Source organism: Mirounga leonina, unplaced genomic scaffold, assembly GCF_011800145.1.
Source record: "Mirounga leonina isolate KUSES-001 unplaced genomic scaffold, KU_Mleo_1.0 Mir_366, whole genome shotgun sequence".
Classification (NCBI taxonomy): Eukaryota; Metazoa; Chordata; class Mammalia; order Carnivora; family Phocidae; genus Mirounga; species Mirounga leonina.
The window spans coordinates 4092588-4116071 of record NW_023270709.1 but is presented as its reverse complement, the minus strand read 5'-3'; the positions used below and the strand labels follow the sequence as shown (position 1 = coordinate 4116071).

General features: G+C 39.4%; 1 protein-coding gene across 3 annotated transcripts in view; it reads left to right on the top strand.

Moving 5' to 3' along the window:
- Positions 1–23484, top strand: part of GMDS (GDP-mannose 4,6-dehydratase) — a 656830-nt gene that overhangs the window by 509117 nt on the left and 124229 nt on the right. For all 3 annotated transcript variants that reach the window (XM_035030719.1, XM_035030720.1, XM_035030718.1), the window contains one exon: positions 22545–22663. In XM_035030719.1, the coding sequence (XP_034886610.1) occupies positions 22545–22663 (119 nt within the window). The remainder of the gene's footprint in view (positions 1–22544; positions 22664–23484) is intronic.

The following is a 23484-nucleotide window of genomic DNA, read 5'->3' as shown; positions in this document are numbered from 1 at the left end:
TCCTCCAACACCCAGAACCCTTTCATGAAATGGCTTAGTGCGGGCGCCTGGGTGGCTCAGTTGGTTAAGCGACTGCCTTCGGCTCGGGTCATGATCCTGGAGTCCTGGGATCAAGTCCCACATCGGGCTCCCTGCTCAGCGGGGGGTCTGCTTCTCCCTCTGACCCTCTTCCCTCTCGTGCTGTCTCTCATTCTCTCTCTCAAATAAATAAATAAAAATCTTAAAAAAAAAAAAAAGAAATGGCTTAGTGCAAATTAGCACACTTGACCCTTGAGCAACATAAATTTGAACTGTGTGGGTCCACTTACACACAGACTTTTTTCGATACAGTACCATACTGTAAATGTATTTTCCTTGTGCTTTTCTTAACATTTTCTTTAGCTTACTTTATTATAAGAATACCATGTATAATATATATAGCATATGGAATATGTGTTAATTATTTATGTTATCAGTAAGGCTTCTGCTGGACAATAGGCTATTCGTAGTTAAGTTCTCGAGGAGTCAAAAGTTATATGCAGATTCTCACCTGCATGATTGGTCAGCACCCCTAACCCCTGCATTGTTCAAGGATGAACTGTACAAGTGCTTCCCAATTATAAATAATGTGTCTCCCTTTTTCCTTAGGATATTCCTTCCTTGCCCCAGCCTCAGGAATTTAAAAGAGAGAGAGAGAGAGCATTGGGTTTTGATTTTGGTCTTCATTGTCTCCTTCTGCTTTATTTTCCTTGTAGCAGTAACTGAAAATAGCATGAGATTCTAGAGATTACAAAAGGGCAGTGTGTATTTCCACACATAGTTGTGCTGTTTTCGTAAATATCATTCTTCTAGCCCATCAAAATGTAAACCTCAGTAAGTGCAGGTTTCTGCTTGCAAGGCTGTTCTTTCTGTTGCTCTTGGAAGCCAGCAAAAGCCTCTTTGCCTGATCTCCCTTTTCTTTCCTACACTCTTAAGTTTCTCTTAAGACTGACTGTCTCCATATTATTTGTTCACACTTCCCAGAGAGCTCCTCTCTTCTTCCTTCTGTTGAATATTTATAATAGTTATAGAGCTGGGCTCAAATAGCATACTGTACCAATAGATGCTGGTGACCTAGAATGTTCTCCTGGCTGGACATATCAGATGTTATAAAACCGTCAGTTTTCAATCGGACCACTTCTTACTTCTACCACTGTGGGACTTTGCAAATCAATTAACAGCTCTCATCCATGGTTTTCTCATGGGTAAGAGAGAAACAGTAATGCCTCCTTATTTAATTCCCAGTTTGCTGTGAGGATCAAATTACGTACTCTGAGGGCGTTTTATAAAACATGTAGTGCCATATAACTGTAGGATTATAACTCTGCTAATTAATGGTAGTGGCCATTTTATTGATCTACTACTGTGTACCGGCCATTGTTATAAGCACTTTACACTCATTTTCCGATTTATTTTTTTTAAAGCCTGCCCAAAAGGTATTGCTACCCTTATTTTAGAGTTGCAGTGACTTGCCCAGCCTCCTAGACATTAAGTAACAGAGCTGGGATTCTAACTAGGGTCTGTCCAATGCCCAGGCTTTCCTCGTGGTTTCTCTCTGAATCCTAAGTTAGGAGGAAGGGGAGACAAAAAAAGTCACCATCAAAGCCATCCTCAGTGGGATATAATTGAACGTGAATATGATTTGTTTGACTGTCTTGCAGCTGACATGCTCCAGGTTAATCATACTTTCAAGCTTAGGTATCTTAGCTCCAAAAGAATATAATGTTTGAGTGCCAGAAGAGGTGTAGGTGTTTTGGCATATAATGTATGAGAAATAAGTGAATTTCAAAAGTGAGTCTGTCTTACACACCTTTTATTTATTATATTTATTTAATTTGAGTTTAATTTATCTAATTTATGTATCTTATGAACCAAATGAAGAATGCATTAAGTAAGTTAGAGCCCTTTGCTACTATACACACTCTAGCAGGTGCTTCTTTATTTATTATGTTGGCAGCTTTCTTTTTTAAAGAATCATCATTTTAAAAATCCTTTCAAAACGGTTGACTGGATGCTTTGGTTAAATGATCTTCTGCCCTCATTAGGAAGACCATTATGGATGCTTCTGACAAATTCTCCTCCTCCTCACTTCTACTTTCCTGGTATAAGTTTTTGCTTTACTATTCAGTGGTTGGCTTTCGGAACAGGAAGGCAAATTTGACTTCATAAAACCAACAACTAACATTTGCACAGTGGTTTACCATTTACAAAGAAAGCACTGTTCGCTCCTTTTGTCTCACTCCCAGTGCTGGGGGTCACAGTCATAGGACTCCAAATCACAAATGAGGAAACTGCCATCTTAGGAATGCTTTCGAGCAGTTGTATTGACAATGTCTACAGTTTCATCCCATATCTGGTTCATGGTCCTATTCTCTACTGCAAGGACTGTATGCTAAATTTCTTTGTGTCCCACACAGCTTTAGTGCAGTGCCTTAAACTTAACCTTCAGTAAATGTGTACTAGGTGGAAGCATGAATGAGCAAACAATCAGTGGAAACTGTAGTGTTTTCTAAACTAGGGTCCAGAGATGGTCTTCAGGGAAAATCTGTGAATCCCCTAAAAGCTTAGGCAAAAATGTGCTCATTCGTAGGCTCACACATATACATGTTTTTCGGTGAAGAAAGAATCCATCTTATTTTTCAATTCTCAGAGGATTCCATGACCCAAATAATGAGTCATGTTAATAATTACTGTTTTAAAAAATTAAACAGATAGCCACAAAATATCTTAAGGTTTTATTTAGCATTTGTAACAAAAGATTGAAATCACCAGAAAGTTAGATTTAACCTTTGTGTGACTTAAAGGCTATCAACATTTTATGTCTGAGTTAATTGATTTTGGTTTGTTACAGCTTAAAACAAGTGAGGTTGAAGCTTGGGCTTCAGTCTTCCTATATCCTAATTAACAGCACAGTTCTATGGCCACGGATTTCACTGAGTCACATCAGCCATCTTGAAAATGCCCATGGTGGATTTAAAAAAGGGCAGGGAGTGTGCCAGTCAATTCCATCCCTGTTTCCTGTATTCATATGTGCATTGCTTCAGTCCGAATTTAGCTTGGTACTTCAGCTGAGAAGTGACTAAACACAAGCTAAAAAAAAAAAAAAAAAAAAAAAAAAAAGAATTACCCCCAGCTTTGAGAGAGTTTCCTAACCCAACTTTTGACACTCAAGAACATTATTTTCTCATAAGACATTATATACCTTCTGTTACTGTGGGTGCTTCTTAAGGGTAGAGTCCATTTCCTTTTTATCTCCGTAAATATAAGATGCATTGGCCATTGTATGCTATGTATTCAGTTAGCATCAGTCATTGTTGTGAGGCTTTAGTGAAACAATTAGGGGCATATTACACAGAATCACTAGGTCAAAACAGAGGACTTTTCTAGGAACAAATTACAGCAGTAGATAACCTAATGTAAAGTATAATATACTAGCAAATAATTTTTATCACTGAGTACTTTGCTGTCTGTAGTAGAAAGTAGTATAATCAGACAAAGTAAGCCATTATCCCTCATCCAGGGCCATATTATTCTATACCTTTTATCTCTTACAATGGTCAAGGAACATTAAAAGGAATCCAAAGTTAAAAATGTCTAAAAGTGCGTGCACAAAATGTTTAAAAGCGTACAGCATCACTTTTAGTCTGCAAAATGTCAATAGATGAATAAATTATGAATATTCAGAGGACATGAAAGATTTTTTTAAATCAAAGTAAACAGTAACATGATGGTGTAGTAGCTAATAAGAAACATTTATTCATCAAAGAATTAGTAAACATAGTATTTCCTTGATTGAAGCAGAAGAGCTCCAAGATATATATCCAAGTCTGAATTCTTTAATAGTGTGTTGGTCCTATTTCATAGACAGGCTGCACTGATAGCTCTTTTTAGAGCTACTCTCCTAATTAAATTTTTTAGAAGCAAATGATAAAATGGCTATCCTTGCACTTTTTGAACAGATCTTATTAATTATACTATCATTCTAAATATTTACAATGTGTTCTCTCAAATATTTGTAGATAGAATAGAAAGCATGTCCCTATGACATTATATGCCTTACTGAATTGACATTAGATATTCCCATGTTTACACACCTACATATGGTTAATGACTCATGTTACCTATTAAAGTTTCCTGTTTCCTAATTTAAAAGATATTTAAAGACCGAAGTACTGAAATGTTTATTTTTGACCTTGGGATCTTACTGCTTCATATAGTAACCCATAAACAGGCTAAATACTCATTTTAACACCAGCAAACCCACGTTTTACCTTTAGTATGAAACTAAGATTTGGTCAGCTGAGGTCAAGTTGGACACTTAGCATCACTGACATTATAGTTGGTGAACTCTGTCACAGAGAGTCAAACATAAACACTGAGCATTTCTACAGCAGCTTAGAGCTGGGATTAACTTGGATCACCTAGTCTTCTGCTTTTAATGAAATTCTCTCCCTTGTATTTTCATGTTTGGAAGAGAGTCCAAAGTTATCTCATGCTAATTTAGTCAGGCAGTGCCCTCCGGGGATGTCACAGGCTTCCCTGACCTCTCCAGAGAGAGATTCGGTGAAGGGATGAGGAGAATTAAACATTCCTGAGAAATTGGAAAACAGCAACCCCCAGAGAATTTGCAGAGAAACTCGCTCCAGACTCAGCTGCCAGATACTCAAGTCACCTTTTCAGCACTTGCTTGACGTCTCTCTCAGTCCCATCTGGCTTGACTCAGAGGTCAGTCTGGGGACCGGGAGAGGTGGCAGCTTTGAGAAGAATTCAAGGGAGGTCTAGCAATAGCACTTTGTGTCTTTGTCATTTGTTGTTATCTGAAGTACATTCAAAAAGGTGGACAGAGCAGGGGATGGAACTGGTGCTGAATTTTGCTTTGCTCTCTTTTTGGTCTTTTTTCTTAACCCCAAATTTACTTTAGGTAAACTGGTATTTTTGATGAATGCAGTTTAATTTAAGGGTTGTTGTTGTTTTTGTTATATAGGACCTCTGCAACTGATTATTTTGTAATTATATTAGCTATTTTACAAAGGATGTTTTCTCTTGTGCATTTAATGAAATTTGGGGTGAAGGGGGACTGGAAAATATGTTTCCAGTTTTAAAATCATATTCTCTTTGTGGTTTATATTTCCTATATGAAGAGTTTTAGAAAAGTAGGAAAACAAGAGTATTCTTAAATGTGGTATCTATATTATAAACAAACTAAGGAGCTACAACTTGTAGTTTATTTTCTGGGATAGTTTTATTTTCTAATAAATTGAATGAAGTTCACTGTGTCCTGCAGTAATGGTGTGAGAAGAAGGTTTGGAGATCCTTGCTCGATTTCACACTCAAGTCAGATTCTCAATGAAAAAAACAAAAACAAAAACAAACAAAAACCTTATTGGGGTACTCCTTTAGGCCAGATTACTCAACAGGCAGACCTCAGATCTGGCTTCACTGGTATGCCTTGTTTAGTCCAGGTAATGTATTAAATTTTTTAAGCTAACAGAATTTGAGAGGGTTGTTTTTTTTTTTTAACATAACTCTCAGTTTTTAGCATTTCAGATTTGCAACTTCTTTTATGTAACCAGAAGATCTGGCAAGACTGGTTCTACATCCCTTTATGGGAACTGTCTGCTGGAGTGAAGTTATTGTCCCTTCTGGAAGGAAGGCAATACTCTCCAGAACACCAAGGATGACCCAGCTAGGGGGACTTGAAGGCATTGGAGTTGGGGACCCTGTCTTAGACCCCTTTTCCAGGGCCCCATCAAAAAGAGAAATGATTTTTCAAAGTAAAGTATTTTGTTCACTAGAAAGTTATTCCTAATTTTGTGATAAATGCTGATATATAAATACTCATTTCCTCACTGGCTCACAATATGATTCTCATATGCTTTTATCTCCTACACGGTGACCTAAAAAGAGGGTTGGAAGATGGAAGGTGTGGGTTCCAGGGCTAGGCCTGTCTCTGGGCATCTGCAGTACCTCATTGGACCCCAGTTTTCTTATCTCTAAAACCCAAACGAATCTGCCGACTCTCCAGGTCTCTGTGATCTTTGCCACTGTTCGGTTTCCAGTGATTCAGCACACAATAGCATAGGTTTCCTAATTTCCTTACTTTTTCTGTCAAAAAAATCGTAATAATAATTTACCATCCACTCAAACATGTTGGGGCACTGAGGGAGTATTATGTACAACAGACTGTGCAGAGAATCCCTTCGTAAAGATAAGAATCATTCCAATAATCCCCCTCCCATTTTACCTCTCTAGTTTTCTGAAAGTGCAGTCAGTCAGTCTGTGGGGCCAGTCTGAGGACGCTTGCCCTAGTTATCTGAAGTAGAGTTCTTAATAAGGGGACTCGGGGATGTTCAAAGAACCCAGGTTGAAGGTTTCAAAATCCTTTGGCGTTAAGGCTGAAAAGTGGAGAAGGAAGGAGGGTCCTGTGTTGGGTCTTAGAAATGCCTACCCCAGGCCCATCACCGTCTTGCCATTTCCTAAGCCAGGGTGTGCCGAAAGAGTTAAAGGGCCTCGAGCCTTAACCCACCATCGGGGAGTGTCTTGGGCACTGGAGAGGATCTGGCACGGGACGTGTTTTCATGGAACTGCTTATCAAAACTAAGCTTCTGCCGTTTCATTTAGACGGGGTGGATTGGGTGGAAAACTGGCACGGGGATCAGGAAATCTGCCTTCTGTTCCTCATTCTGCCGCCGCGTGACCCGTTTACAGGTCATTCCCCCAGCATGTCTCAGTTTCTCCATCTGTAAAATAAGACGATGACACGAACGTTCTTTGTCAGGAATGTTAGGAAGCCCTTCTGATGATTTTCATTGAAACTACGGGCAAAGGAAGCTTCTCATGGAGGTCCTGCCTTCGCCCATCCTTTAATTCACTCTTCTCTCGTGCTCTCTGATCCATTTGGAGGAATTTTTCAGACCACAGCCTTCTTGCTACCTATTAATGGGTTGTGTTCCCAGCTAACCTTCATGTTGACACCTTCTCCCGCTCTAGGAAGAGAGCCAGTGGAGGTAGAAGCACTTGATGCCAAAACAAACAATAAAGTTTGGAAACACTTAGACCAAGATAATTAGGGAAATGATGTTGAATAAAAGATGGCATTAGACCTATTATTATGCTTAAGTTAGAATCCAGTTCCAGAAAGCACAATCTCCAGTTAACTGATCTCTTTTAAAAGGTCTTATTTTGTTTCTTTAAAGATTTCATTTATTTAAATCATCTGATCACTCCTCCCTTTAGGCTCTACTAATGGGTTTTCTTCTTCACTGAGAATTATATTGGAAAAAACTTCAATCAACAGCTATTTACTATTTAGGAACACTTAAACACTGTCTAACAACAATTAATGAAGCTAACTATTCAGGAAAAAAAAAAAAAGACTTAAAGCCCCTCTGAAACATCTACCTGTGTAACACAAATCCACTTTCCTGAAATAGCAGAAACCCACATATAAGACAAATATTTAAGTGGCCAGGATTTTTGTGCTCTTTCAAAACTTGAATATAACTGACCTATTTTGGGCAAGGAATCAGAAATTCTTAAGAATGGAAATGTTGAAACCCCAGATTCCGTTCTAAAACACATTTTTTAAAAAGAATTAGTGCACTGAAAAATGCTGTGTTTTAAGTATAATAACAGTCTATGGAATTATCACATCATATCTCAGTGATCGTTATGGAACACTGATCTCTTAGGCATTAACCCAGGCATTTTCTCCAATAATATTATCATTTGTAATAGCAATAACATTGGGTAGATCACAAAGTGCTTTCAATAGATTATCTAATAGGATACCCAAAACCCTGTAACCTGTGTAAGAAAATCGAGAGTGAAATAAGTGGCTTACCTAAAGTGAGAAGCCCAGAGTCTTAGGACTTCTGTCCGAGTTCTTCTCACTACATAACATTAAGACTGTCCTTTATGACCGCCTGTTTTCCTGTAAAAACACTTCATTTGCAAAGACGAATAAACATAAGGCCTTCATCCCTTGCCCCTGCGATTCTCTCAGCTCTCACATTCAGGTTCAGAGCTTCATTTGGAGTGTGTGTTTTTTGTATTCAGTCTCACACCACAGGCCCAACTTTCAATAATTGTCTCCTATCTTGTATGAAAGTACACAAGTAGTCAGAGAAAGAGTTCCTAAGATCCCAGCACTGTTTACTGCTGTGAATAAGATTATTTAAAAAAAAAAAAAAAAACACACCTTTTTTTTTTTCACTCCTTCAGCCTTAACCTCCACCTCTAGTAGCACTATGAGTCAGATGAGAAGCAGGCAGTTCTGTGATGCCTGGTTCCGTTCTCCTACAGACCCTCCAAACTGGCAGGTGGGGTGCTGGGGAAGAGCGGATGTCTCAGCTAAAGTAGATTGGAATTTCAGCAGGTGGCGCTGTTTCCTCCAAGCGAGCGGGACATGTATGCCCCCCGCCCCCACCCCAGGCGAGGGGCACTGTTCCCGGTTACTAGCAAACATCCAATACTTGTCCTTTTTTCTCAATGGTCCTAGCAAAGTTTTGAACCAATCTGATACTGAGTTGGAGACAAAAGTGAGTCATGCAAACCGACAGACTGGTTCTCATTGCTTTGTAGGTCATCATGCCAGCAGGATGGCTGGGATGTTCCTTCTAGGGTAAACCTGCAGTCCATTTCACTGTTGGAAATACAATGCTTGATTTTTTTTTTTTTTCCATCCCTGTTTGTTCTGGAGTCAGTCACACATAGGCAATCTATTTGAAAGAAAAAGGAAAGGCAGGAACAATTGTGTAACTGTCATTACAGCCAAGCATGTTCATTCTCTCACTGACCAAGCTCTTTAATGTCTGTGGACACATGCTTCTGGAGGCCTAACCAGATAGTGATGCTAGTGCCCTGGGACTAGAGGATTTATCACTTGGCAGCCGGTTTACTTGTAGAGAGACACTGGGAATTTATCTCCATGCCCTTGGAGAACTGCTTTACTGAATGTCTCTCTTAAAGACTTCATTCACTGATTCTTCAGCCCACTTATTACCTAGTCTTCTCACTAGACTTTGTACTTTGTTCTTTTTTAATTTTGTCCAAGAGGATTTATTCTAGAAGACACCCCCTGAATGGTGGAGCTGGCCTAATGGGAAAGGACTCCTTATTTTATCATCAGGTCTGTGGATGACCCAATGGCCCACCGTTAGCAACGTCTTAGAATATGTCCTAAAGCTCTGATGGCACAAATCACCCTCACCCACTTAGTTTTTCCCTCTATGATTTTAGAAAGAATTTAGTAGAAATGGGAACTGAAGATTTGCTCATTTTCAAGAGCAGTCAAAATTTACTGCAAAATATTCTGCCTGCACACATCTGAGTCCTTTAAAATTACCAGCTTCTTAAATTAATGTTCAATAGTTGTTCTCTAAATCAGTAACATTGCTTTTAAAACAAAATTCCCAATATTACCTAGTGTCTCCCGGTGAAGAAAAAAGACTTCTGGGAACACATTTAAAATTTAGTTTTGAAATGTTATCAGTTTGAGGTTTTCTAAATACCGTTTGACTCTTCCTAAGTGCAACAAAATGGAAACACTATCATGTTCTTTGAAAAAGCGTAATAGGAATGTGAACGTGAGGGGTTTTGGTACATTCCATTTTGAAGACCCGGTACGTTGCACATCTTCCTAGGAAGGTTCAAATCGTGAAGTTAGCATCTGTCTTTTGTAAACACCGCTCCCAAAGTGCTCTCTCTCTCTCTGAAAGTTGGAGACCGAAAGAATGAAGCACAGATCCTCTCCAGGCCAAAAGTTGCGTCATAAGCCCTTCGTGATCAATAAGAACATTGTGGTGGTTATTTCATAGCTGATTAACTTATATGTCTACAAGCCAACACTTGACTTGAAAGGCTGGTCTGGTTTCTCGCGATGCAAGCGTGGCCTTTACTAGCCTGTCCTGGCACCGAGTTCTGGGACTGCTCTTTCCTGACCGCAACCAGGGTACAGCCCTGCAGTTTCGTAGTGAGTAACCCATCAGCTGGAACCTGCACTTCTGTGAAAGGGCATTTTGTCTTTTAGGGCAGTACCACGAAGACAAGATAATTAGTGTGAGGGAGGGAAAAAACAGAATCGAAAACCGCATCAGATACCTGGTTGTGGACTCTCCACCTTTGAAGAGACAGAAAATGTGGTGGCTTCATTTTTCTTAATAACTAGGATAAATGCAAACCATTATAGGTAATGGAGCATTTAATGATGAGATGATGCAGAAAGACATAACTTAATAAAAATTATCCATCTGTTTCTCAGTTCCTTGTTGAAATACACTGTGTCTCTTGGCTTTTCTGTAATTGGTTTATATGGTATTGTATTTTAATTCATGTCAGGATCTTAGAACTTCCTCTTAAGGGTTTTTGTATTCTTCCTTGCAAACTTTCTGTTTCATTTTTACGGAACTGGAATCCTTACATCTTGTAGTTGAAGTATAGTTTTATTGTGCTCAACATTACTTTTAATTTCACCAGTTGTGGGGTAAATAAACCATTGTGTACTTGGGAAAAAAAATTGGCAGAAAAGCAGAATATGTTAAAGACTCTTGCTTTTCATTGCTAGTGAGATTTCTCAACTGGAGCTTCTCTGTTTTATTTTGCCCCTGGCTAACATCTAAAGATCAGTAATAAAGCTCTATGCAAATACTTTCATGTATTTAAAGAACAATATTTTGACACTCATTGACACAAGCAAAAAAATACAACACTAAATTAGTGTTCAGGAAAACAATGAAGACATTGTTCATTCATATGAAATGAATGTGAAAAATGTTGTGTTATATTAACAGAAAAGATTGCTCCTCAGCTCTTGACCTTTAGTGTTTGCTAAATGACATTACTTATGGTGTTGTGTAGTAATAGACAATTTTTTATTGTTAATAACGGATCTCGAGCAGTCACTGATACTTGTCAGACTACTGGAAATTTTAGTCACCAAAAATAAATGTTTATTCTCCCGGGTGGTAATTTGAGGTAAGCTTTGCTAAAGATTTTAAAAAAATGTTTTTTGGACAGTTTGGAATTTCCAAATACTTGATAAGTTAAATATTTTGAAAATGTTAATTCAATGTATTAAAGGCTTATTTTTCTAGATTTCATCTAGATTTATAAATACTCCCCCAAAAAATCTCCTGTCACCATCTATGTGTTTTCAAAATAATTGAACTTTTAGGAGCTCTCTTGATTTTTTTTTTTTTTTAATTTGGAGAACACAAAGAGGCTTTTTGTTCAGTTTTCAGTAGTGTGGAGGGGACCTTATTGGAGGGGAAGTTGTCCCTGAATTATTGCTTCTTATATATAGTGGAATTTCTTTCCTCCTGTATCACTAGGCTCCAATATTGCTGCTACAATAAATGTTGTCTTAAATAGAATGCTTCCCTTTTCTTCTCTTTCAATCAAGGACAGTACAGAGTCAGCATCGAGGAAATAATTATGATAACAGAAACGTTATGCTCATGGATAAGACCAAGTCCATAAGGGTAATTTGACCTCCCAGAAGAATAGCATTGTTGATGTTGGGATATTTTTATATTTAGCAACCAAAAATTAAAGGCATAATGATTAAGTCTAAATCCATTCAAATATAGTTTTAAGAGTATTGAGTGGGAGAGTGACTTTTAATTTGAAATCCTGATTTTTGTGAATGAGAACACTGTGGGGAAACACATTTGAAATGAGTTCAAATGAACAAGTTAAATGGGACACTAATTCCCAGTTAGAAAGATGGTATATCCGTCCTAGCCTGCAGTCTTTAGAGGAGCTCAAGACTGGGCAGTGAACAGGGTTCGCTGGGATTAAAAAACAGACTAAGAATTCTCTGGATCTCTCCTACTCCTCTCCTGTGCAGTAATTGTCTCCTCTTTGTGCTCCCATACCTCCTTTCCTGCTAGCATTTATCTCATTGGCCTTTTGTTATTTTGGTTGCCGTCGGGCACTTGGCAGTCTTCTATATGGATTCTAAGGTCTCTAATGGTGCCTTATCGCCTTTGGAACTGCCTTCTCACACTGAGTACAGAGCCTGATACATGATTGGTCCCACGCACTCAGACTCAGCAAAGTTCTGACAGTCTTGTTCCATCTGCAGCTGTCATCATCTGAATTTATTGGCACAAGGAGCAGAAACCAACTCAGAGAAATTCAAGTAAAAAGGGATTTATCATGAAGAGTGTTGGGATACTTTACAGGAACTGGGAAGTGAAATCTGCTTTCTTGTTTCTCTGTGCATCTCTCCCCTCACTGCCCCCCCAAGCCTTGTAGGCTGTCTTTTCCCACTCCTCTACCCAAATATGTCTCAGTGCTCAGCTTGGCTCTGCTTCTTCTGCGGGCCTCCCCTTGGCTTCAGCGGGGCTGGCTGACTCTGTGTGGCAGTCATCCAGCCCCAGTGTCCAGTGCTGTACTGCTCATTCAGTCTCTGGGTCTCTTACACAGACTCTTTTGAGACTGATTGACCCAGAATATGTCAGGTCTCCATCCATGATAAGGGAGTTGGGAAGGAGGGCAGGTATAGAGACCAGTCACCTGGCTTAAAAATGGCTGCCTGATTCACTCCCTCAATAAGAGCTGTGGGTAAGGATAGTCTTGCTTAGGAGAAAGGTTTTAGAAAGCTTCCATGCCTAGTGTCTTTTGACTACTACCTGGAGTTTATGTCTCAGATGTTCTTTCTTAAATCAAATGTCGAACTTTTAAAACACTTTCCGTATATAAATGTTGGTGATCCGTAAGTCAAGCACAGCATCTACCTTGTTTATCCCTCCCTGATATACTGTCAGAGTCTAGCAGAGTGCCTGGCATCTGGCGCCCAAATTTTCCATGAATATTGACTAACAGTATGAGGTTAGCCCACAGAAGTCCATGCAGCTATTCCTAACAACCATTTCTAATAAAATTTTTCATGAAAATGCATGTTCACCCAATGCACTAAAAAGAATACTTAAAGAGGAACTGGGTCCCAGCTCTGGCACTAACTAGGTATGTGACTTTAAGCAAGTCACATAGTCTCCCTGGTTTCAGTTGCTTCACCTCTAAAACGAATTGAATTGGATGAGAACATCTCTGCAGCCCCTTCCAGCTATAAAATTCTATGGCTCTGACTAACAGAATCAGGATTAAGTTCACTCCACCCTTTCAGTCTTCCCTCCCCATGCCATATATGGGTATAAGAATTTGATCATGGAGAGAAACTAGATCCTCCCAGGCACCAATAACCCTCACAGGCTACATAATTATCGTTGTCATCATCATCATCATGATAAATAATAGTCTTTAAACACTCACTGTATCCCAGGCACTGTTCCAGGCACTTTACCTATATTAACCTATTTAATCCTAAAAACGGCCCTCTGAGGTAAGTACTGTTATTGTTCTCATTTGTCTGAGGAACGGGAAGATTAAGGAACTTGCCAGAAGTTACCAGGTGAGCCCTGGACCTGGGGTTTAAACACAGGTGGTCCGATTCCAAGTTTGAGCTCCAGCCACAACATGCAGTGTTTCTCAGTGTGGTCCCCAGATAAGCAGCCTCAGCTTAGCCCTGGACCTTCTTAGAAATACAAATCTTCAGGTCCCACCCCAGGGCTATTGAATGAGAAGTTCTTGGGCTGGAGGAAGCCAGCAGTCTGTGTTTTAATCTTATGCATGATTCTAACGCACACTAAAATTTGAGAGTGCCTGCTTCTTCTCTTCAACACTGCCTTCCAACATACCTGTAAGTGGTTCTCTAAGTATTTACTCCCCAGGTATGCTAATTGGGGAATAAATACCTAGAAACGTGGTATTGTTGCCCATTTGTACGTGGACAAGGCAAACATTCAAATATAGGTGATCATAAGTTAGGAGCTAGTTATACTGCTTTTCAAGTTCTCTGTCACCTAGTTGCCATGACTGATGAAATCAGTACAGAAAAAGTCAGGCGGTGAAGACAATTACAAAGGAGGGAGGAGAGGAGGATTATTCCTCCATCTCTGCTGCAGAGATGAGGAGGCCTCCTCCATGAAGCCCTAATAGAATCTTTGACAGGTTGAGCAAACAGAATTAGGGCAGTGCATCACATAGTATGTGGACTCTCCTTCCCTACAAGAGGGTGACTGACTCTTCAGCCCTGACCCGTCCCATGCAGGGTCCACTAGCTGCATGTGCTTACTGAGCACTCACAAGGTGCTCAGTCTGAACTGAGATGGGCTATAAATGCAAAATGCACGCTGGACTTCAAAGACTTAGTACACAGAAAAATAATGTAGACTATCTTGATGACATTTTATATTGAAATGATACCGTACTTTATATATTGGGTTAAATAAAAACATTGAAATTAGTTTTACCTTTTTACTTTTTTAATGTGGCTAATTGAAATTTTTAAATTCAATAGGTGGCTTGCATTGTATTTCTATTGGGCAGCATTGTTTTAGACTAAGCTTGTAAAGTCCTATCTACATCTCCCTTAATGCACGTAATATGGTATGTCTATAGTTTTGATTTACCGGTAACCATGATTATCAAACCTGGAACTGAGAGAGAGCTATGGCAATGCTAGGACCTGTTATTCAGGGAGCCCGGAACCAGCCCAGAAGTGGGATTCCAAAGGTCAGAGTCAGACTGAGAGGCAGAACCAGGTGGTCAGGATGGGCTTGAAGGTAAGGTCACAGAAAAGTCAGAGCTGGCTTCCCAAGAACATGTTTAGGCCAGGAACCATGAGCAGGGAGATGGACGATCAGGTGGTCATGAGTATAAAGTAACTTCCTGCTGCATGCCCACAGCTTTTATATTGTTCCTGCCAAGCCAGAACTAATTCTAGAATGGCTTACCTGGGTATACGAGTGGGAACAGGTAATTGGAAACACCTGGTTGAGGTAGGTGGCTGGGCACGCTCCAGGAAACAACCACTTCTGGGAAGTATGTTGTGACAGTAATGGTATGAGGGCCAAGTTAGAGCATTTGTTAAATTACAGTGACCTGAAAGTGAGTTTCCATATTCCAGGTGTTAGTCTGCGAATTACTATTGCCCTCATATAAACCTAATGCTGCACAATGTTAACGATAGAGCTCTCTATATAGAAACTACAGACTGATGCAGTAATGCTTATAGCAAAGGCAAACATAGTCATTTCATTACTATATTGAAACAATCAGCTTATGTTATAGTCATCACAAGATAGCCCTTTGCAATAAATTTTTTCTAGAGATGGCTGCAATAATCCCTCCCATTCGGCAGGCCTGTTTGCTCTGTGACTCTACCACTCTTCTCATAAAGGGGGAGGTCTCTTTCCCCTTTGTTGAAATTTGGGCTGACCCTATAACCAGCAGTATGTAGAGGAAGTGACTCTGGCCTTTCAGCTTCTATAAAAAAGCTTGAGCTAGATGATGAGAGACTGCAGGGTTGGGGGACATGTGAAGGAGAACTGAGGTACATTTAGCACCAAGGGACCCAGACCTGTGAGGGGGGCCATTCAGATTACCTCGGCCACAGGGAGCAGAGATGAGCCATCTGCCCCGAGCCCTCCTAAATTCCTAGCTCACAGAATCCTGAGCAATAAAAAGGTTTAAACCACTAAGTTTTAGGATGGCTTATTAAGCAGCATTAGACAAGTGGATTTATTTATATGTGGATTTTTCATTAAAGTCTTTTCATATATGGTCACATAATTTTGGGATGTACATAATTGCTTAAAATAATGCCTTATGCACTCACTCAGAATATGTTATGCTAAACATACATACAAGCTGTAGATTTTGCTCAAATTAATTTTCAGTCCCAAACGGCCACAACATGGTATTACAGAGGAAGGGAGACCATCTTTATGGATACCCGCGACGATACTGCCGAGTGGCAGGGAGACGCTGCTGCAGGAGAAGCCGGTTTTACCATCCGGGCCATAGCCTCCGAGCTGAGCGTCGATGCAGGCTATGATCCGGGGGAGGGGCAGAGAGGAGGCAGTACCGCACGCAGCTCCCTAGCAGCCCGGTGATTGACAGACTATTCTGTGAGCCACACGAACCACACAACGGCTGGTAAAGGAAGGCAGCCTTGTCCTGGGGCAGAAGATGTACGGGGTTCATGAGAGGGTCTTGAGAGAAGTTTGAAATGCAGCAGCAGGCCGCCCTCGGTGTGCTTTCCTGTGCCTCCTCATACGATTCTTCAGCAAATATCCTACCTTGTTCAAATAGTATTAATAATCGGAAGGGCACTACCCCAGGATCTATACTGGAGGTGAGAGTGAAGAAAGGATTGCAAGGAGAAGAAAAGGAGCAAAACAGGTGAATAGCCCATATCCTAAGGAATATTATTCAAAGAAAAATACATTGCCGGAGCTCAGTTCATTGTCCTCCATAGATTTCAGAAAATTATAGGCAACATGTTTGTGTTCAGTTTGCTAAAAACTATTACAGCAGTCCATGGGCCAGTTGACTGTGTTTGTAAATAATGTTTTATTGAAACACAGCCGTGCCCATTTGTTTCTGCTCTGTCTGTGGCTGTTCTTGCACCACACAGCAGTGTTGAGTACTTGTGTTAGGTACTAGATGGCTCAGAAGCCTAAAATATTTACTACCTTGCCCTTTAAGAAAAAGTTAGCTGACCCCTGACTTAAAGAAAATAAATGAAAGAGTGAAGCTGGAAGTAATCAGGAAATATATGGAAGAGAAAAAGAAAATCGGTCCAGAAACTGAAGCCACCTTAGCAATGGAATTTAAAATAAATGTTACTGAAAACAATCAGTGGCAGGAAGAAACCACATAAAATAATATGGAAAAGACCAAGCGTAAAAATGATTAGATAGGGTATAATAGGCATAGAAGACAGAAGAAGAGAGATACAACTTGAGCATAATTGGTGTGCCTGAAAAAGAAATGGAACAAATATAAGAGTGAAATATACTCAAAGAGTCATAGAAGAAATAAATACATAACTTGAATCTGCATATGGTATCCCCGAAAAATTGATTTCAGAATGATTAATGCAAGACTAGGAGCTTTTAGGTTTTCAGTTCTCATCCAGGGATGAGAAAAACTAACCCTCAGCCTTGGAATTTGTAGATGGGTGTACGTGGCTGGAATGAAAGCAGGGCAAGGCAGATTTTGACACAGCCTTTTTCTTGTGGTGCATCAACCTAGAATAATAGGTTAACAGCAAAAGTAAGAAGAGCTCTGTTGCTTTCTAAATTGTGTTCTGTTGTTTTCGTTGTTTTTATTTATTATCTAATGATTCTTTTCCTCTTCAGTAACTTAGTATCTTAAAAATGTCTGAAGGCCTCTTTATCAAAGGAATCCACAAACCACAGTATTTTGCCCATGAAGAAAATGAATAGATTGAGAAGTCCTTAAGGCCAGCCTCTGGTTTTATGCTAGATGATTTTCTTGATATCAATTTTATTTATATAATCATGTAGTACCTGTTTCCCAACTATGTCATAGTAGGGGGGAGTCTCCCATGCTAACCCTCAGACCTGCCAATGTGAGTACCGCAAAGCATAAGGCCTGACCTAGCACAAGACTACTTGAAGTCCTGACCCAAACTGTGATTACCAGGCTGTTATCATGAAAACAGCTACTGAACAAAGTTTAAAGACAAAATGTAAGTGAATGGAGCCCCAGTTGGCATTTTTTTAATTGGGAATTTAAATATCCATTTGTTCAAATTCCTATGGCTTTTATTAGAATTATTTCATAGACTTTCTCCACCTAAATATATATATACTAAATATATATATATATATATTTAGTTCTGTTTTAAGATTATTTTTATATAGAGCACAAAGCACAGGACTAAAAAAGCAGCAGTCAAATAAATATAGTTAAACATAACCTTGATTAACAAATCTTGTTATTCATGGATGACAGCTCAGTTAATAAGTGTTTGTGGCTTGGATACTGAACCGGAGGTTAATGGCGAGGTGGAAGCAATTGTAGAATCCAGATTTTTAAGACAAACACACATCACACCCCAAAAGGCATGCATGGAATCAGGTATAGTTAGTCGGCTGTGGTGATGTACTTTGGGTGTTCTCCTTCACTGGTCCAGCTGTGAACAGCCTCCAGAGCTACCAAATCAAGGAAGGAGGAATGATCCTTCAGTGCCTACTTCCGCGTTCATGACTTGAATGGCCAAAGAGTACATTGTGGGAGGCAGTGTTTTCACTCAAATTTTCTACAGTTTTATTTTGACTTCTCTAAATTAGATTTACAGAACTGATAGCTTCTATCTCTAATTATACAGCTACAAGATAACGCATGTCCAAATTTAACTAATGCTTATAACCATCTACACTCTGCCTTCAGATGTCAATGGTATGGCGTCAGATTTCTACTTCACGTACCTTAAAAGCAAAATGAACGTGAGACATGATTTGAAGACCGCACTCTTCATTTGCTGTTAAGGGACATTTTTATGTCGAAGAATCTGAAGCCTTGGTACATTCCTTAACTGATTGTCTTTCCTCCCTGTGGGATGGATTAAAAAGCAGGAGATTTTTTTTGTTTGCACTGGTGATCAGGTCACGGCTGAAAGTAAATAAGTATCTGAGGAAGTGGATAAGTCAGTCATATCCTTAAAGGGCACTGAAAGAATGTGGGAAGACTCTCTTTTTTCTCCTTCATTCCTTGAGAGACAAAGAGAGAGGATTGACATCTAAAACATGTAACCTCAAAATTGTTTCTATAGTCGGAAGCCAAAGCCGAGTGGCGATTTGATCACAGATTGTGGCCTGGCAGTGTCATGGGTCATATGTTCAGCATGTGAACAGGAAGGTGAGAAGTGGTGAGCTTTTGCCTCCGTTGTGCTGTCCATCAGAGAATAAATGGACCAAATCAACGTGTTCAGCTGTATAAGGAGGGGAATGGCTGAGTACTTCTCACACAGGGGCCTTTGTGTCCTGGACATGATCTAGCATTATGATGGGATGCACTGGGCCTCGGCTTTGTGGCAAATTACTAACCCATTATCACATCAGAACACAAGATCATTTATCTTCTAATCCAGAATGTCACCTGTTCTTCATTTACCAGTCAATAACCATTAATTATGCTCAGTGGAAATTTAAACAAAGCCCTTTCCCTCTGTTAAAACCAGTAAACTATTCAGTAATAACAAATAAATCTGGAGTTGTATATCCTTTCCCTTCCCATTCCCAGACTGGAGTCTGGTACAATATGAACTTTAGAGGAAATGCCTAGAAATTGATAGGTCAAAGGCCGCAGATAGTCTGATGGAAAAGAAAAGAGCAGATTCTTGGCACTCACTTTAGTGAAAGTGAGAGGCTCCTACTGATCCCAAGATTCCTGTTGGGGAACAAAACAACTACCAGGGAACTTGCCCAGTGTTTAAAGTAATCCACCATTAACCAGTAATCATATTTTCTCCTTTTATTTTTAGCAAGCCCTTGCTTTCTTTCACATGACTAAAAATATAATTTTTTTCAAAACCATTCTAGCACAACATAGTGTTTCAAAAGAAATAAAATAAGCTGAGCAGTCCTGAAAGACCTATTTTAAATGTTATTTTTAGAATGGAAATTTGAGTAAAACACATGTAAGTGTATACACAAATCCCTCAGAAAAATGTTCAAATAGAAATTCTAGCCAGAAGCATAATTTAGTTTTTCCTAAAAACTTTGAAAGTATTTTTGAAGAAAGCCAAAACAAGTGTGTGTGTGTGCATGTGTGTGCATGTATGTGCTCAGGGGAGGTGGGAGAGTCAGCTTAGCAGGGGAAGGGTGGCCAAAGGGCAGTCTCAGTCCCAGTGAAGTCAACCATACTGTGTGCCATTGGTCACATGGAAACTCAGTGAGATAATATGAATTCATTCCAAGGACTAGACCTGGGGCTCTTGTGTGGGATCTGGAAGGAAAGGTCAGAGTTTCCAGACAGAGGAGAGAAGAGGGCATTCTAGGCCACGGGAACTGCACGTGCAAGACACAGAGACACAAGGAGCTAGCCCCCCACCAGGCCACTGATAATGCACATGAGCCTTGGTGCCCATAACAAAAACACCTCTGTGGGGACCTTAACAACAGAGGGTGCTGGGCACAGACCCCACTCCTCCTCAGCCCAGAGCATTTTTAATAGTGTGAAATGGCCCTGAGGTCTCAGAGGTACAAGGATTTTGGAGACTCTGTGCTGCATGGACTATCCCAATAAAGAGAACATCTTGTGTTTTGTGTCTTTTAAAAATGGATCAAGTTTTATTATTAATACTAATCTAACTAGTGTGAATTTTTAAAGTGTTGTGACTAAATTCATCATCTGTGATCTCTTAATGCAAAATGACACTTGGAGGTATTTCATGAATGCCAGCAAAACTGTCTCCTAGCCAAGACACTTTCATTGGTTACTTCTCAGTGTGTCACTGACCTGAATCTATTGCCATTGTCCCACCCAGTGTGCCCACCTCCAAGGCGCATAAAACCGACAAAAGTCTCATCCTCCATAGGACAAAAATAGGATTGAAAAGTCTTACAATAGACCAAAAATACAAAATATTCACAAGAAATAACTTCAAGTAAAAGATAAATATCTATTTTTTTTTAGAAGGATGCCACAAATTCAAATGAATAAAGAGGAATTAAACTTTTTTGGGTTGTATCCTCTGAGAAAAAAGAAGCTGCTCCATTGGCTTCAGCAACTTATTTTTCAGCTTATCCAATAGCAACGAGGGAGACACCAACCAGCACAGTTTTCTTTAAATGTTAGAACCAGAGTGTAATACACATAATATTGGGGACTGTGTTCTAATGAAGTGTCTATTATTTTTACCTATTTTATTTTGAAAAGTGGGTGAGAATGATGAAAAAAACAGTTGTTGTCATTGTTGTTGGCTTTGATTTTCTTAAAGAGGCATGCTGCAGTCACACACGAGCTATACTTTTGTGTTTTTTAATCTGCGTCTTCAATCTGTGTAACAAAATCATTAAAATTAATGTACAGTTCCAAACTGTAGTAACGATAGGCCTGTGTGTGGCTGATAAAAGTTGTTATAACCAAGTGGAGCAGGGCTGTGACCGTTGCTACCAGTTTGTGTCTAAGACACACAGCTGCACTGTTGCCCAACTAGACTTCTTGTTCCTGTTGAAAAAGTACACCGTATGATGCATGCACTGAGCACTTGAGCTTGAAACGCTGCCTGACGAATCCTGAACTCTGGTGCATTCTTATTGCCACTCAAATAACTTTTTAGAAGTGGCAGTGCTGTTCGTTACATAATGGTTTTCCCTTTAATGATTCTTGACTTACTTGGATTTTTTATGTCAACACGCTGGAAAATTTCCAACTTTATTGTCAGGAAATTTGGTTCCACTTTTGAGGAAGATCATCTGTCTTTAAATGACTTTTTCTTACCTTCCATCCATGATATCAAGGAAAATTGGGCAATTCTTTTTAAACTCTTCTTTTCTTAAATATACTATGGAAAGTTTCTTTGCCACAGATACTCTTGAACATCTTGTTCCTTTAAATTGTAGCCCAAGGACCTGCTGTGTGAGAATCAGGATGCCTAAAACATGTCCTTCCAGTCTACTGAGTCTGAACTTCTGTGTCCCAGGCATCTGTGCTGAGATGTTCCCTTGATGATTCTGATGCACATTAAAGTTTGAGAACTGTGATGTTGAGAATAGTGTAGTAAATTCATTGTCATTTTCTAGCTGTACATGTCAAAGTATTCAAATAAGGTGGCCTTAGATTGAGGTGACTTTTTTTTTTTTAAAGATTTTATTTATTTTTTTGAGACAGAGAGAATGAGAGACAGAGAGCATGAGAGGGAGGAGGGTCAGAGGGAGAAGCAGACTCCCTGCCGAGCAGGGAGCCCCATGCGGGACTCGATCCCGGGACTCCAGGATCATGACCTGAGCCGAAGGCAGTCGCTTAACCAACTGAGCCACCCAGGCGCCCCGATTGAGGTGACTTTTAATGCCTTAACAGCCTATGTAGGTGAACCAAAACCTAAGCCAGAGTCAGTGCACTCAAATCCAACAAAATGAACCTTAAGAACAACGAGTCACAAACAGCTACCTCTGCTTTTTCAAATAAGGCAACTCTGTAAACTATAGTCAGTCACAAAATTTGTTTACTTTGCTTCAGTGTCTACTCTATGAAAACTCTGCTCCTAGTTTCTGTTGGTATAGCGCTCCTAATCACCTTTGGTTTAGTGCTGCCTTATTCGAATTGATGTATGCTCCAATAAACTCTTGGCAAAAAAAAAATTTAATATGCCTCAGTTTACCTTTTAGCAATGTCCATCTCCAATTATTTTTTTTACACATTTATTTATTCATTTTAGAGAGAGAGAGTGTGCATGTGGTGGGGCGGGGGAGGACACGTGAGGGAGAGGGAGAGAGAATTTAAGCAGACTGCACTCTGAGAGCAGAGCCCTGCCATGGGACTTGATCTCAAGACCCTGCGATCATGACCTGAGCCAAAACCAAGAGTTGGTCGCTTAACCAACCATGCCACCCAAGCGCCCCTCCAATTACCTGTTTCTGATACCATTATATTTCTCAAGTGACAGCTGGATGCACTTTGACTTGGATTTGCCTCTCTCTTTCTAGGCTATGTGGCTGATGTTACAGAATGATGAGCCAGAGGATTTTGTCATAGCTACTGGGGAAGTCCATAGTGTTCGGGAATTTGTGGAGAAATCATTTTTGCATATTGGAAAAACCATCGTGTAAGTATGAATTGGTTTCTGGCCATTTATCAGACATTTGCTGGCAAGTTTGTATATGTGCTTGCTAGTCCTCCTTGGTTTTGTCTTTTTCCCCTTTTACTCTCTTATAAAACAATACATGGAGTTTCAGTATGAAACAGGGACTTTGTTCTTCACTGAATCCAATCCCAGTTATATTTTACCTTTTTTTTATTTTTTAAAGGTTTTTAATTGTTTTAATTTTATTTTTTTTATTTTTTTAATTGTTTTAATTTTAAACTTTTTACTATGGCTAACACATGGTTTACTGTGATTTTACTGTAGGTAATTCTGCTCTTACCAGATCAATGTGATAATATTATACAATTGTTTTTAATATTTTCATCTATGTTTTAAAAATTTGAAACCGCAAAAAACTTAGAGAAAAATTTCAAATCCATTACAAACAATCTTCTTTTCTTTGAACCAATGAGAGTAGGTTGCCAACCTGATGCCCCATCATCCTGGACTTTTGTGCGTATTTCCTATAAATATTCTCCTTCATAAACACAGTACAATCATCAAAATCAGGAATTCACAATGATAAGTTACTACTGTCTAATCCTCAGATCTCTTTTGAGTTTTGCCAGTTGGGCAATGCTATGCTTTATACCAAAATGATCTAGTTTATAATCATGCGTTGCATTTATGTGTTGTGTTGGAGTCAGATTTTTATTGGAATGTTTGAAAGATTTGTTAGAAATCCTTTATTGTAGATGGAAAATTTTTCTTTTTTGGTAATTTTTTTACTGTAGTAATATATATATATGTATATATATATATATATATATATATATATATAT